The sequence below is a fragment of the Somniosus microcephalus genome, chromosome 32 (genome assembly GCF_052327205.1).
Source record: "Somniosus microcephalus isolate GS21.2 chromosome 32, FLI_Smic_1.0, whole genome shotgun sequence".
Taxonomy (NCBI): domain Eukaryota; kingdom Metazoa; phylum Chordata; class Chondrichthyes; order Squaliformes; family Somniosidae; genus Somniosus; species Somniosus microcephalus.
The window spans coordinates 32,087,830-32,103,293 of NC_141018.1; the positions used below are offsets into that span (position 1 = coordinate 32,087,830).

The window sequence follows — 15,464 nt, forward strand, 5'->3', positions numbered from 1 at the left end:
GGGTTCCGCCGGTAGCAATTTCTAAACCAAATTATTTTCAGGACTTCAAACAGAGATTGGAACTCAAACTGTCAGACGAAATATAAAGGGGAAAAAAAATCCCGCAAATCTTGAAATAAACAGCATGAAAAATGCGAGGCATACATACATACACACACAGCAGGTCCGGGCTAACTCCAGCGTTTAAAACCCAAGGCAAACGAACAGCAAAATCCAAAGGGATATTTTAAAGTTCAAACAATTAAACCCACACAAGTTGCAGGAATTTCAACTCCCAAGAATTTAAGCAGTTGTCACTTTAAACAACTAAAGTTAATGTTCAATATTTTTTTGTAACAAATAACGCGGATTGGAGGGGAGGGGGCTGAAAATAAAACCAGAGTATGTACAGGTAACATTTCGACAGAAAATTAAATTCCCTCGGGGACTTCGAGGGATTGAATCTTCCAACAGTGTGGCTGCGAGTAATTTAATCACGGTTTAATCCGCTGTTACTGCGGTGTATTAAACAGACACCTCCGGCGCTTTTAAGGGCGCCTTCAAACTTCCAGTTTGCGATTGAATGCAGCTAGTATTGGCTGGTGTGTAAACGGCGCCACGTTTCTTTTTTTAACTATATTTTACAGATATAAATGAAAGGAGACCAAAAAGAAAAGACGAGTTAATGCATAAATATGTGACTGTAAAAAGTAATTACAAACAGATTGTGTGTTGGAATATAATTTCAGAGGGACCCAAAGACCACAGTCCTCTCTCTCTCGTGGGCACCGAGTTCCTCGTGTTTAAACCCACCGTCCCTCAACTCCCCACTGCAGTGTCCAGTCTTATTGAAACATCCTCGCTCCCCTTGTATTAATGAATGGTTCATTGTATAAATCTTTTTTTTTTAAATACACTTCTTCTGCCTGGGAAATACTGAGGTTTTTTTTTTGTAAAAATTCCCACATTAAAGTTCACGGACATCCCAAACAGTAAAGCAGACACCGAGTCTGTGTCGTGTTTGTTTTATACTGAGAAAGTTACCCCCTCCCCTCTCCCCTCTCCACTCTCCATTTCTGGTCTGTCTCCTCCCCTTCACCTCCCGTCCTCAAGCTCTCTCTCTCCCCACAAGATCCTGTGTTTCACTTTCGAATTGTTTATGTAACTTGGTGCAGTTTCTGCCGACAGTGGCGCCCGGGGGGGAGTTCACTGCGAGCCAACTAGATCCAGATGGTCCCACTCTCCCAGTGTAAACTTTCTCTTCGCTGTTTAATAAACAGCCTCGCACTACAACAGACCCTACACCCTCCACGCTTTGTGGCTCAGCGCTGTTTATTTGAATATTTGTATCATAATGAATCGAAAAAGCACAACGTAAAAAAGAATCAAAAATTAGAACCCAAGGTGGGAATTGTTTTCGTGGGGTGGGGAATTAGCGAATTTTACTCAAAGCAGTTTAAACGTTGAAAGACAAAGGATTTTTTAAGTAACTTATCAACGTTTATATAGGCCTTTAACATTTAAAAAATCAAAGATACTTAAGGGATAGGGTGTTGAAAACGGACAGCCATCCAAGGAGTGGGATATTAAGAGAAGGAGATGGGGTTGAGGATGTGTTAGAATCAACATAACAAAACCAGATGATCTGGTCATTATTACACTGCTGTTTGTGGGAGCTTGCTGTGCGCAAATTGGCTGCCGAGTTTCCTACATTACAACAGTGACTACACTTCAAAAGTACTTCATTGGCTGTAAAGCGCTTTGAGACGTCCGGTGGTCGTGAAAGGCGCTATAGAAATGCAAGTCTTTCTTAAGGAGGTGGAGGGGCTGGGGGGTGGGGGACTGCAGAGAGTGAGACCCAGGCCCGTTGATAGCTCTGCTGTTAATGGTAGGGGGGAGGATGTGCAAGGGTCCTGAGTCCTGAAGAAGCAGAGAGTTGAGGGTTACAACACTGGAGCAGGTTGCGGAGGCAAGAAAGCCACAGAGGGATTTAGGAGAAGGATTTAAAATTTGAGATGTTGAGCAACAGGAATCCATGTAGGTCAACGAGGGGCAGAGGAGAAGGGTGAGAACTGGATTTAGACAGAATAGGTTCAACACAGTTTTGGACAACTTGGGGTTTATGGGAGGCGGGGGTTATGCCGTCGAGTCTTGAGGTAAAGGCAAGTACAGGGGGTTCTCGGCAGCGGAAAAGCTGAGGTGAGGGTGGAGATGTTGTGGGACTGGAAGTACGCGGTTCCAGTGATGGGAGAAGATTATGGGACATTAGACAGTCCTAAAGGTTGACCAAAACGCCGAGCTTGTGGAGAGACTGGTCCAGTCTGAGGCAGTCAGTGGCTGTGGAGGTGGGATGGAATCAGTGACAAGGGTTTGCACCCAGGAAGCTGAAGACCGCGATGGCCTAAATCTTCGCAGAGGAAGTCAAGACACAACCAAGATGGAATGTCAGACGTGCAGTCAGAGAAGAGGGCAATGGTGGGGGTGGGGGAGATGTTGGAGCCGCAGAGCTGGGTCTGCCAACCGAGAACACAGACAAAAACACCACTGTGCAAAAACAAATACAAAACTGTTACCTGAATTTATTTCAAAAAAACGTATTAGTTGCAAAACCATAAATAGTGTCAAAAAGTTTCCATCTTTTATACAAAAACAAGTCTTCGAAAAGTTACAAATCTACACGTAGAGTGGTCCAACTTTTCTCATTTGTGGGTCCCGTTGCCAATATTTATTTTAAAGATCAATTGGACCAGCAAAACATTTGCACACGCAGTTTGTTGTGTTTGATTCGAGACAAGTTCCAAGATTGTTCGATGAGATACGTCCTGTTTTATGTCTGTGCGCTTTTATTATATATATAATATATATGTTTTTAAAAATCGATCTACCAGTGGGCGGGGGTAGAGGGGGGGGGGGTTTATGAGACTGAAATTGTAACCCAAGTTAATTTGATCTCAATGTTCACATGACGTGCCTCAGCGCTTGAAGTGTTTGTGTTTGGTAAACACTGTGCCTGTGAAGAGGGGGAGAGGGCAAATGGTAAAAAGAGAGTGAGGAGAGAGATTGACAAAAAAACAAACAAACCTGCAAATAATTGTTCGCACAAAGTATTATAGGAACCAGAAGCCCAGGAGGAGGAGGAGGAGGGCGCGCCACGTGTGTGCTCCCAGACCTGCAGAAACGTTCAATGGCGTGTCAATTTTGTCTGCGGTTTCTGGCCTTAGATCCGTTTTGTTTATTTCATAATCGTCGTATTCATAATTCTCCTCCGAGTCCGGGGTGGCCGTGAAAAGCGAGTGTCCGTTGATCGAGCAGAACTTGTCCATGTTGTCCTTCACCACCTCGCAGAAGGGCCGCTCCACCCCGTCGCAGATGCATGTGTTGAGCAAGATCCCATTGGGGATGGCGAGCAGGCGCTGGATGGTGTTCTTGCAGACGGGGGTGCACCGCCGGCCGTTGAACAGCTGCCCGCAGTTGGACAGATAATCCTTCATGGCGCCGTGACACGCCGACTCCCGCTCGCAGCGCTGGCGGGCTTCGGTGCAGCCCAGGTCGGACGCGTCCGGCGACTCGCCCCGGTACCTCCTGGGCATGCACGGCTCGATCGCCCGCTTGGCCCGCCTGCATTGCACGTCCTGGTCGCAGTCGCAGTTCTCCAGGTCCGGCCCGCTCAGGGTCTGGTTGAGTTTGACCAGGGCGCCGATGCAGTGGCTGGGGCAGTGCCGCCTCAGCCCCTTCAGGAAAGGCTCGCAGGCTGCGCTGTACTGGCTGTAAGCCCACTTGCAGTCCCTCTCCTCCTGGCAACGCAAAAGCGCCTGCCAGCACACGGGCTGAGTCCCGGCCACCGAGCTCAGGCAAGCCAAAATCGCCAGGGAGTACCAGCCCAGTCTGACGGTCCGGTGCATTCTTCAGGGAGAAATCTTGCCAAACCATTCGCCCCCTTGCTTACAGCGACCGCATCGGATACATCCTGGAAATCTCCCAATCTGCCGGCACTGTTGCTTTGCAAAGCCTCCTCTCAGTTGCATAACAACAAGTGTAATGCACAAGTTAAAAAGCTTCCCCCTCCTCTCTTTAAATCCCACCAACGTTTGTGCTCAAGCAAGAACAAAAAAAAAGCCTTAAAAAAGTGTCCTCAGTAAGTTCCTGACTGTCCTGGGAGAATTGTCCAGAATGCCGATTCAGCAAGCGAACTTTCCAGCTAAGTTATTTTCCTTTGTCCTCGGATGTCTTCGAATCGCAAGAGAAATTTGCCGCGATTTTTTAAGAGATGCAAATTGTTTAGCTCTTTTCCTTTCGCCCCCCTCCTCACAGCCCTTCTCCCTCTCTCGCTCTCTTTCTAAAGTACCTGTAGCTTTGTCCCTCTGCTCCCCTTCACGCTTGATTTAGCTTTTTTTTTAAAAAAAATGCTCAACTCTCTCTAACTCTTCTCCCTCCCTCCCCAAACTGGGGAGGAGGAGGGGGGGGGGGGGGAAGAAAGAGAAAGACAAAATCTTTTTTTTTTCCCCCCATCCTCAATGGGATTGGTCGATTTTTTTTAAGGATTGTGCAGCCTGGGATTCGTTTCCATACCAACCCAATTTTTTTTGGCAACCCAGCTCGCCACATACTGGATCAAATGTTTATATAAATGTATAAAAACACAGCATGTGTGGTCTTAACTTTTTAAAAAAAAAAAGTTTGAAAACACTAGAGGGAGCAAGACATGACACTCCAAGCCTGCTGTACAGCAAAGGATAATGGTGTGATTTAAAAAAAAAATCCTCACATGTGCAATTCTCACTTAATCTGACATGTCTACCAGTTTACCCCGCAAAAAAAAATACTAATGTCACTGTGTAAAATAGGGCCAAGCACTGGCTCTGGAAACTTGTAAGAGTTCCTCAATGCACTCAAACATGGGTATGTTTAGAAACTGCAAGGTCCCATTTTAGCAAGAGATTTTTCTCCCCACACCTATCCTCCCTCCTCTCTACCCCCTCGCCCGCCCCCTTCTAGGCAGTGAATAGCATTTTCTGGCCCGTTTCATTCCCTTTGTGGGTGATGTGCCTGATCACCGAGTTGACGCCGGAGAAAATTGTTCACGCCTTGCAAGCTCTGAATGGAGCCCAGTCGCCGTGTATTTTCCAAAGGGGGGCCTCCCTATTTAACAGCCGGCCAGCTTTTCTCATTCACCCGCACTGAGAGTTGCCAAAATGGAAAGCGGTTTCAGTCGATCTCTTTCTTTCTAGCGCTCTCCCCACCATCCCCTCTCCTATTGAAATGTAAAGTGACCGAATTGAGGAGTAAATCGCGCAACACCATGACCGCTTTTGGCAGGCGGGGAAAGGGGCTAGTGTGGGGTGGGGGGAAGTTTCAAAAAAACTTTTTTTTTTTTAAAAGTAAAAGAGGACGAGTGATTTGTTAGTGAAAAGAGGCTTTTTCTCTGGCATGCGTTTCGAGTCACGTTATAAAGCAAATGTATTGCTATTTACATCTGCACCTCGATCCGTTTCTTAGCCTTTTTGGGGGGGGGGTTAAATATGAAATAGTTTCTTCTGCTGATTCAGTCTAGTCTTTGTACTAAAAGAATGAATTATGCAATAATTTGAAATAGCGCAAAAATAACAGGAATTTAGTGCGAATTAAACGATTACTTGAATCAAGCAACGTTGTATTAGGATCTGGATGTATTTATTTGTCTTTGGGAATAAATTACACAAACATATATTTTATGAAAGCACTGTGTAGTTTATCATAAGGGAGGCACAGTGGGATAGTTAGTGTAGGCACACAGCATTAAGGGCGACTGTCTGTATGGCCAATGGTGAGATTTCCCCAGTGTGGAGCTCATGGTCTACAGAGCAGCAGTGATACCCGCCCTGCTGTATGCCTCAGAGACATGGACCATGTACAGCAGGCACCTTAAAGCACCGGAGAGTTACCACCAACGCTGCCTCCGCAAGATCCTGCCACCGCACCAACGTCAGTGTTCTCGCTCAGGCCAACATCCCCGGCATCGAAGCTCTGACCACGCTTGATCAGCTCCAATGGACGGGCCACATTGTCCGCATGCCCGATACGAGACTCCCAAAACAAGCGCTCTACTCGGAGCTCCGACACGGCAAGAGAGCCCCAGGTGGGCAGAGGAAACGCTTCAAGGACACCCTCAAAGCCTCCTTGAAAAAGTGCAACATCCCCACCGACACCTGGGAATCCCTGGCCCAAGACCGCACAAAGTGGAGGAGAAGCATCCGGGAAGGCGCCGAACACCTCGAGTCTCTTCGCCAGGAGCAAGCGGAAGCCAAGCGCAAACAGCGGAAGGTGCACACGTCAACCCAAGCACCCCACCCACCCGCCCCTTCAACCACCGTCTGCCCCACCTGTGACAGAGACTGTAGGTCCTGCATTGGACTCATCAGTCACCTGAGAACTCATTTTTAGTGTGGAAGCAAGTCATCCTCGGTTCCGAGGGACTGCCTATGAAGAAGAAGAAGTATGACTGAATCCTAGGAGAGAAAGCTCCTGGAATCCACGCACTGTTTGGGGTTCAGGATACTTTGCTTAAGAAAAATACATGAAAAAAATGCCTCGTTTGTCTATAACTTCCTCTCGCCGAGTTAATGTAAATAACTTCTGCATTATTTGTAAATGTACGTCCTAAATTATTTGTGGAATTTTCGAGCGAGTGACCTTTTTTTTTATATAAACCAGCTCCAGTTCCTGTGGCTCAGACTTGCCTCTCCTCTGTGGAGTTCCCCTCACACACCGGAGGTTATCAACTCCACTGACTCCCTGTCCCTCAGCGGATCAATTTTAAAATCCTTGCCTCTAGGAGTGATTTTAACTCTTCCCGAATCAGCAGGATCGGGCTCAGAAAGAAAGAAAAACTTTCATTTCTACAGCGCCTTTTGTGACCACTGGACGTCCCAAAGCGCTTTACAGCCAATGAAGTACTTTTTGAAGTGCAGTCACTGTTGTAATGTAGGAAACACGGCAGCCAATTTGCGCACAGCAAGCTCCCACAAACAAGCAATGTGATAATGACTGGATAATCTGTTTTTAGTGATGTTGATTGAGGGATAAATATTGGCCAGGACACCGGTGAGAACTCCCCTGCTTCTTCTTTGGAATAGTGCCGTGGGATCTTTTACGTCCATGAGCAGACGGGGCCTCGGTTTAACGTCTCATCCGAAAGACGGCACCTCCGACAGTGCGGCACTCCCTCAGCACTGCACTGGGAGTGTCGGCCTAGATTTTTGTGCTGAAGTCTCTGCAGTGGGGGCTTGAACCCACGACCTTTATGACTAGACAGAGTGAGAGTGCTACCCACTGAGCCACGGCTGACACAGGTCAGCTCCATTTACCTTTGATTTCTTTCCCCTTCTAAAGCCCAGATACACAGAATGATGATAAGCAACAAGTAACAGATTGGGGGTCGGGAACTAGCCAACCCTCCAGGATTGGCCTGGAGTCTCCATGAATTGCGGATTAATCTCCAGGACACGGCCCTGCCGCAATTAGCTCAGGGGCATTAAACCAAATTGTGTCTCGTCTTCATTTTCTTTTGATCCTTAATGATAAAAATATTGGAGATGGAGGGGAAAAAAGGTGGATTCACTGACGGTCAAGGTTAATCCAACCGGGTAACAAAGAGTCTGTTCTCTTTCCAATTGGCCGTGGGAAGGCAGTGGCGCCTGAAGGATGGACCAATGGCAGGAGTGTGGGGGCGGGGTGGTTGTGGGCAGGTGGTCATGTGATGAACCCTGGCAGTATAGTGAACAGTGAGGAGGATGGTGATGGACTTCAAGAGGACTTAGACAGGCTGGTGGAATGGGCGGACACGTGGCAGATGAAATTTAATGCAGAAAAGTGCGAAGTGATACATTTTGGTAGGAAGAACGAGGAGAGGCAATATAAACTTGATGGGCCTTCAATAACCACAAAACTAGAAGTTATAGACTTAAACAAGTTGGCTTTTAATCACTAAGATCAGAGCTAACATCTCAACACGCCGACTGGTTCACAGGAATGAGTCATACAGATCATGGGATCTTTATGTAAGAGAAGTCAGGGGCGGAGCCAAGAGCCAAGACCTGGAACCTCCCAGGTTAGTCGGGAAAAAGGAAGTGAAACTATACACAGTGGGGGAGGGTAATATACATGAGTGCAAAATGAATACAGGATCAAGACAAACAGATTTCATTACATTCACCCCTTCTATAGATTTAGTCCATCGGGGTGATGTTTCTTAAAAGTTGGTATAAGTGAGTCTGTCAGGAGGTTTCGCAGTTCTCAGTAATCGGCGCAAAGCCGGTTGGGGTGCCTCTAGGGGAGTGGATTCTGGTTCCTCCGCTGTCCGGGCCTCCGCAGTGTCTTCCAGGTTATCTGCAGTGTCCTCCAGGTTAAAGTTGGGTATTGATACCTCTGGGCGTCCTGTCTCTTTGTAGTGTAGGTCTTCATCGGGTAGTCTCCCATTGTTCTCTCCGCTCCCCGAGGGAGCGAGGTCTTTTATGGAAACAGTGTCCTCTCACCCGTCAGAGTATTCGATATAGGCGTACTGAGGGTTTGCATGGAGGAGCTGTACCTTTTCCACAAGGGGGTCCGTTTTATGGCCTCTCACGTGCTTCCGCAATAGTACTGTCCCCAGAGACGTCAGCCACGCGGGTAGAGATATGCCCGAGGTGGATTTCCGGGGGAAAACGAACATCTTTTCATGAGGGGTAGCGTTAGTGGCAGTACATAACAGAGACCTTATGGAGTGGAGCACGTCTGGGAGGACTTCCTGCCAGTGGGAGGTCGGAAGGCCTTTTGACTTTAAGGCTAACGTGACAGCCTTCCAAACAGTAGCATTCTCCCTTTCCACTTGCCCATTACCCCGGGGGTTGTAGCTAGTGGTTCTGCTAGTGGCTATCCCCTTCGAGAGCAAGAACTGGCGCAGCTCGTCACTCATGAATGACGTCCCTCTATCGCTGTGTATGTAGTTCGGCATGCCAAACATGCAGAATAGATTACAGAGACACTTGATGACCGTGGCACTGGTCATGTCTGGGCAGGGAATGGCGAAGGGGAAGCGGGAATATTCATCAATGATATTGAGGAAGTATACGTTACGGTCGGCAGAGGGAAGGGTTCCCTTGAAGTCCAGACTTAGGCGCTCGAATGGCCGTGTGGCTTTGATAAGGTGTGCACGGTCAGGCCTGTAGAAACGAGGCTTGCATTCCGCACAGATGCGGCAGGCTCTGGTCATTGCCCTGACCTCCTCGATGGAGTGGGGCAGATTGCGGGACTTTATAAAATGGTATAGTCGGGTGACCCCTGGGTGACAGAGGTCGTTGTGGAGACCCTGTAATTTGTCCGTATGAATGCTGGCACATATTCCCCGCGATAGGGCGTCTGGGGGTTCATTAAGGGCTCCCGGCCTGTACATAATATCATAGTCGAATGTGGATAGTTCGATCCTCCACCTGAGTATTTTGTCATTCTTGATTTTCCCCCTTTGTTTGTTATTAAACATGAAAGCCACCGACCGCTGGTCGGTGAGCAGGGTGAAACGTTTGCCGGCTAGGTAGTGTCTCCAGTGCCGCACTGCCTCCACTATAGCCTGTGCCTCCTTCTCGACAGAAGAGTGCCTGATTTCAGGTCCCTGAAGGGTTCGGGAGAAGAAGGCCACAGGTCTCCCAGCCTGCTTGAGGGTCGCAGCTAAGGCAAAGTCTGACGCATCGCTTTCGACTTGAAAGGGAATGCATTCGTCCACTGCACACACTGCAGTCCTTTCAATGTCCTGTTTAATACTGGTGAAAGCCTCCCGAGCTTCAGCTGATAGTGGGAAGGACGTCGATTTAATGAGGGGTCGGGCCTTATCAGAGTAATTGGGCACCCATTGGGCATAATACGAAAAAAATCCCAGGCACCTTTTTAAAGCTTTGGGATTGTGTGGCAGGGGCAGTTCCTTTAGGGGGCGTAATCGGTCAGGGTCCGGTCCAATTACCCCATCTTCCACCACACAGCCGAGGATACAGAGACGGGTTGTGTTGAAGACACATTTGTCTTCGTTGTAGGTTAGATTCAGCTTTAGGGCAGTTTTTTAAAATCTCGCAAGATTTAGATCGTGGTCTTGCTGGTTGTGCCCGCAGATAGTGACATTGTCCAGATAGGGGTAGGTAGCTTGTAGTTTATTCTCGTCAACCATGCGGTCCATCTCACGTTGGAAGACCGAGACCCCATTTGTTACCCCGAAGGGCACACTGAGAAAATGGTAGAGGCGCCCATTCGCCTCGAAGGTGGTGTATGGGCGGTCCTCCGTTCTAATGGGGAGCTGGTGATACGCGGATTTGAGGTCGATAGTCGAGAAGACTCGGTATTGCGCAATCTGATTGACCATTTCTGATATGCGGGGTAAAGGGTAGGCGTCCAGCTGGGTATAAATATTAACAGTCTGGCTGTAGTCAATTACCATCCGTTTCTTTTCGCTATTTTTAACTATGACTGCTTGGGCATGCCACGGGCTGGTACTGCATTCAATAATGCCTTCCCGCAGGAGTCTGTCCACTTCCGCCTTGATAAAGTGTCTGTCTTCCAGACTGTACCGTCTACTTTTGGTCGCTATGGGCCTACAGTTTGGAGCGAGATTAGCGAATAAAGAGGGCGGGCTGATTTTTAAGGTTGATAGGCCACAGACTGTGAGTGGCAGCTGGGACCCGCCATATGCTAGCGTGACACTTTCGTGGTGGCACTGGAAGTCCAGGCCCAAGATTACATTAACACAGAGTTCTGGCATCACGAGGAGTTTAAAATCCTTGTAGTCCGTGCCTTTTACAGTCAGTGTTAACACACAGTAGCCCAAAATGTCCGAAGTGTGGGGCTTAGCAGCCATAGCAATTCTGCTCCGTGTAGGGGTTACCGTTAATGAGTGCCGCCGTACCAGGCTAGGGTGGATAAAACTCTCGGTACTCCCACAGTCAATTAAACATTTTGTTAAATTCCCGTTTACCTGTATGTCCATCATGGATTTTGTCAACGGGTGTGGCCTGGATTGATCCACCGTGATCGAAGCCACTGTTGGGCCCTGGGCGGCCGTTGAGTCGGGAAAAGATGGCGGATCCCAAGATGGCGGCCCGCACAGCACGCACGAGGCGGTGACGGAGTTGGAAATCGGATTCCCCCTGCAGACTTTGCTAAAATGCCCCTTTTTCTTACATTTGAAGCATGTAGCGTCCTTCGCTGGGCATCGTTGTCTGGGGTGCTTGGCCTGGCCGCAGAAGTAGCATTTCGGGCCTCGAGACATTGCCGCTGTAGTAGGACTCCTGGGTGAACTTCTGTGTGGGGACTCCGGCGGCGTAGAGCTGGTCTGAGACCTGGATGGGGAAGATCGCTGTTTCCAAGATGGCGGCCCCCTCGACGTGCACGAGGCGGTGAGGGCCGCATGGCCGGAAGAATAAGAGTCAGAGTTTCTCTGGGCTACGTCCAGCGATCGCGCAGTGGCCACTGCCTTTTTTAAGTCCAGGACCTCCTTCTCCAGCAGTCTCTGCCGGATATAATTCGATTTGAGGCCCGTGATGAAGGAATCGTGGACCAATTCGTCAGAGTACGCGTTGGCCGTCACGGCCTTGCAGTTACAGTCCCGGACCAGGTCCTTTAGGCCCTGTAAGAAATCGTCCATTGATTCCTCTGGTCGCTGCCTGCGTGTAGCCAGCAGATGTCTGGCGTACACTTCGTTTACCGGCCTCTGGTATTGGGCCTTCAGGATAGTGATGGCCTCCGTGTAAGAGGTGGTGTCCCGGATGAACGAATAAATCCGATGAATTACGCGAGTAGTCAGTAGACTCAGTTTATCTACCTCGCTAGCAGATGAGGCCCCCGCGAAGAGTTCGAAGCATTTGAGCCAGTGTCCAAATTGATTTGATGCTTCAGCAGAATGTGGATCCAAGTCCAGACGCTCTGGTTTTAGGAGTCGATCCATCCTAGTATTCTTTAGTGATTAAAATTGATGGGCCTTCAATAACCACAAAACTAGAAGTTATAGACTTAAACAAGTTGGCTTTTAATCGCTAAGATCAGAGCTAACATCTCAACACGCCGACTGGTTCACAGGAATGAGTCATACAGATCCTGGGATCTTTATGTAAGAGAAGTCAGGGGCGGAGCCAAGAGCCAAGACCTGGAACCTCCCAGGTTAGTCGGGAAAGAGGAAGTGAAACTATACACAGTGGGGGAGGGTAAAATACATGAGTGCAAAACGAATACAGGATCAAGGCAAACAGATTTCATTACAAAACTAAAGGGTATAGGTCTAAAGGGGGTGCATGAACAGAGAGACCTGGGGGTATGTGTGCACAAATCGTTGAAGGTGGCAGGGCAGGTTGAGAAAGCGGTTAAAAAAGCATATGGGATCCTGGGCTTCATAAATAGAGGCACAGAGTACAAAAGCAAGGAAGTTATGATGAACCTGTATAAAACACTGGTTCGGCCTCAACTGGAGTATTGTGTCCAATTCTGGGCACCGCACTTTAGGAAGGATGTGAAGGTCTTAGATAGGGTGCAGAAAAGATTTACAAGAATGGCTCCAGGGATGAGGGACTTCAGTTACGTGAATAGACTGCAGAAGCTGTGGTTGTTCTCCTTGGAGCAGAGAAGGTTGAGAGGAGATTTGATCGAGGTGTTCAAAATCATGAGGGATCTGGACAGAGCAGATAGAGAGAAACTGTTCCCATTGGCGGAAGAGTCGAGAACCAGAGTACACAGATTTAAGGTGATTGGCAGAAGAACCAAAGGCGACGTGAGGAAACACTTTTTTACGTAGCAAGTGGTTAGGATCTGGAATGCACTGCCTGAAAGGGTGGTGGAGGCAGATTCAATCACGGCTTTCAAAAGGGAATTGGATAAGTACGTGAAAGAAAAATATTTGCAGGGCTACGGGGAAAGGGTGGGGGAGTGGGACTAGCTTATTTTTAATTCATTGATGGGATGTGGGTGTCGCTGGCTAGGCCTGCATTTAGTGCCCATCCCTAATTGCCCTTGAGAAGATGGTGGTGAGCCGCCTTCTTGAACCGCTGCAGTCCATATGGTGTAGGTACACCCACAATGCTGTTAGGAAGGGAGTTCCAGGATTTTGGCCCAGCGACAGTGAAGGAACGGCGATACAGGTCCAAGTCAGGATGGTGTGTGGCTTGGAGGGGAACTTGTAGGTGGTGATGTTCCCATGCATCTGCTGCCCTTGTCCTTCTCAGTGGTAAAGGTCGTGGGTTTGGAAGGTGCTGTTGAAGGAGCTTTGGCGAGTTGCTGCAGTGCATCTTGTAGATGGTACACACTGCAGCCACAGTGCACCGGTGGTGGAGGGAGTGAATGTTGAAGGTGGTGGATGGAGTGCCAATCAAGCGGGCTGCTTTATCCTGAATGGTGTCGAGCTTCTTGAGTGTTGTTGGAGCTGCACTCATCCAGGCAAGTGAAGAGTATTCCATCACACTCCTGACTTGTGCCTTGTAGATGGTGGAAAGGCTTTGGGGAGTCAGGAGGTGAGACACTCGCCGCAGAATTCCCAGCCTCTGACCTGCTCTTGTAGCCACAGTATTTATATGGCTGGTCCAGTTCAGTTTCTGATCAATGGTAACCCCCAGGATGTTGATAGTGGGGGATTCAGCGATGGTAATGCCGTTGAATGTCAAGGGGAGATGGTTAGAGTCTCGCTTGTTGGAGATGGTCATTGCCTGGCACTTGTGTGGTGCGAATGTTACTTGCCACTTGTCAGCCCAAGTCTGAATGTTGTCCAGGTCTTGCTGCATATGGACACGGACTGCGTCAGTATCTGACGAGTCTCAAATGGTGCTGAACAGTGTGCAATCATCAGCGAACATCCCCACTTCTGACCTTATGATGGAGGGAAGGTCATTGATGAAACAGCTGAAGTGCTCTTGCAGAGAGCCGGCATGGGCTCGATGGGCCGAATGGCCTCCTCCTGTGCTGTAACCATTCTATGATTCTGTGAAATCTCCAGGAATACACCCAACCAGAGTTGGCAACCCCAGTCCCTGAAGCAGCTCACAGTGGTTTAAATGTGATAAAAATGGACATTTACTCCCCAATTGTTTGGAGGAAGGAAGGAGTTGAGAAGGCCTTTTACCCCATGAAGGGACCAATGAAACTAGCCACTTGTGCTAAAGAAATCCATGCAGGGAATTGCGTAGAATTTACAGCAGAGAAACAGGCCATTCTGTCCGACTGGTCTGTTCTACCTCCCTGAAGCTAACAGACCTGTCGCACTGGGTCAAAATATCACTTGCAAGCTCGCGTTGGTTGAGGCCTTCAAGTAAAAAGGTTACTGAAACTACTCAAACACAATAACGTCGATGTTCTAGTTAGGTTTAATCCTATTATAGAATCATAGGATGGTTACAGCACAGGAGGAGGCCAGTTGGCCCATCAAGCCCATGCTGGCTCTCTGCAAGAACACTTCAGCTAGTCCCACTCCCCCACCCTTTCCCCGGAGCCCTGCAATTTTTTTTCCTTTGGGTACTTATCCAATTCCCTTTTGAAAGCCACGATTGAGTCTGCCTCTACCACCCTTTCAGGCAGTGCATTCCAGATCCTAACCACTCGCTGTGTAAAAAAGTTTTCCCTCATGTCGCCTTTGGTTCGTCTGCCATGTTATTGTGCAATATATAATTTTTTTTTAATGTTTTTATTATTTAGAAACTTTGTTTTTATTCCATACTTGCCAGGCTGAGGGCAAAATAAAATATCTTGTACCAAAATGCTAGAAAGTGTTTTGATTGGTTCACCTTCACCTTGCTAAGAAATTAAACTGAATTACAATTAATAGGTTTGAATCGCTATTAATAAACTTGCATATCAGCTAGCAGAAAGAAATTTGCATTGAGCCAGAATAAATTGTTACTGAGTGGGAACACATTTGCATATCAGTCAATCAAGCGCAAGAGATTTTGACTGTAAGAAATTTCCATATAACATGAGGGACAGAAAATGGATCCACATGTATTGTTTTTATAGTGCAGCTGAGGGAGTGCTGCACTGTCGGAGGTGCCGTCCTTCGGGTGAGACGTTAAAGCGAGGCCCCGTCTGCTCTCTCAGGTGGACGTGAAAGATCCCATGGGCACTATTTCAAGAAGAGCAGGGGAAGTTATCCCCGGTGTCCTGGGGCCAATATTTATCCTTTAATTAACATCACTAAAAACAGATTATCCGGTCATTATCACATTGCTGTTTGTGGGAGCTTGCTGTGCACAAATTGGCTGCAGCGTTTCCCACATTACAACAGTGACTGCATTTCAAAAAGTCCTTCATTGGCTGTAAAGCGCTTTGGGACGTCCTGAGGTTGTGAAAGGCGCTGTAGAAATGCAAGTCTTTCTTTTTTCTTTTTAATGTGATAGATAGGTAGATACAAAAGTGATCGTTTTTTATGTTTGTGTGGTCAGGCACAGCAAGGTCCCACAAAACAGCGATGAGATAAATGGCCAGAAAAGCTATTTTTTTTTGGCGATGTTGGTTGAGGG

General features: G+C 48.0%; 1 protein-coding gene across 1 annotated transcript; it reads right to left on the reverse strand.

Annotated features, from left to right (window-relative positions):
- Window positions 1–2,547: 2,547 nt before the first annotated feature.
- LOC147097383 (growth arrest-specific protein 1-like) lies at window positions 2,548–4,556 on the reverse strand. Its single transcript, XM_085972024.1, has one exon. The coding sequence runs from the start codon at window positions 3,879–3,881 to the stop codon at window positions 3,087–3,089; it is 795 nt and encodes a 264-aa protein (XP_085828150.1). The 5' UTR covers window positions 3,882–4,556; the 3' UTR covers window positions 2,548–3,086.
- Between the last annotated feature and the right edge of the window lie 10,908 nt (window positions 4,557–15,464).

Coding starts and splice junctions, on each gene's coding strand:
- LOC147097383 (XM_085972024.1), bottom strand. CDS start 3,881: ATGCACCGGACCGTCAGACTGGGCTGGTACTCCCTGGCGATTTTGGCT.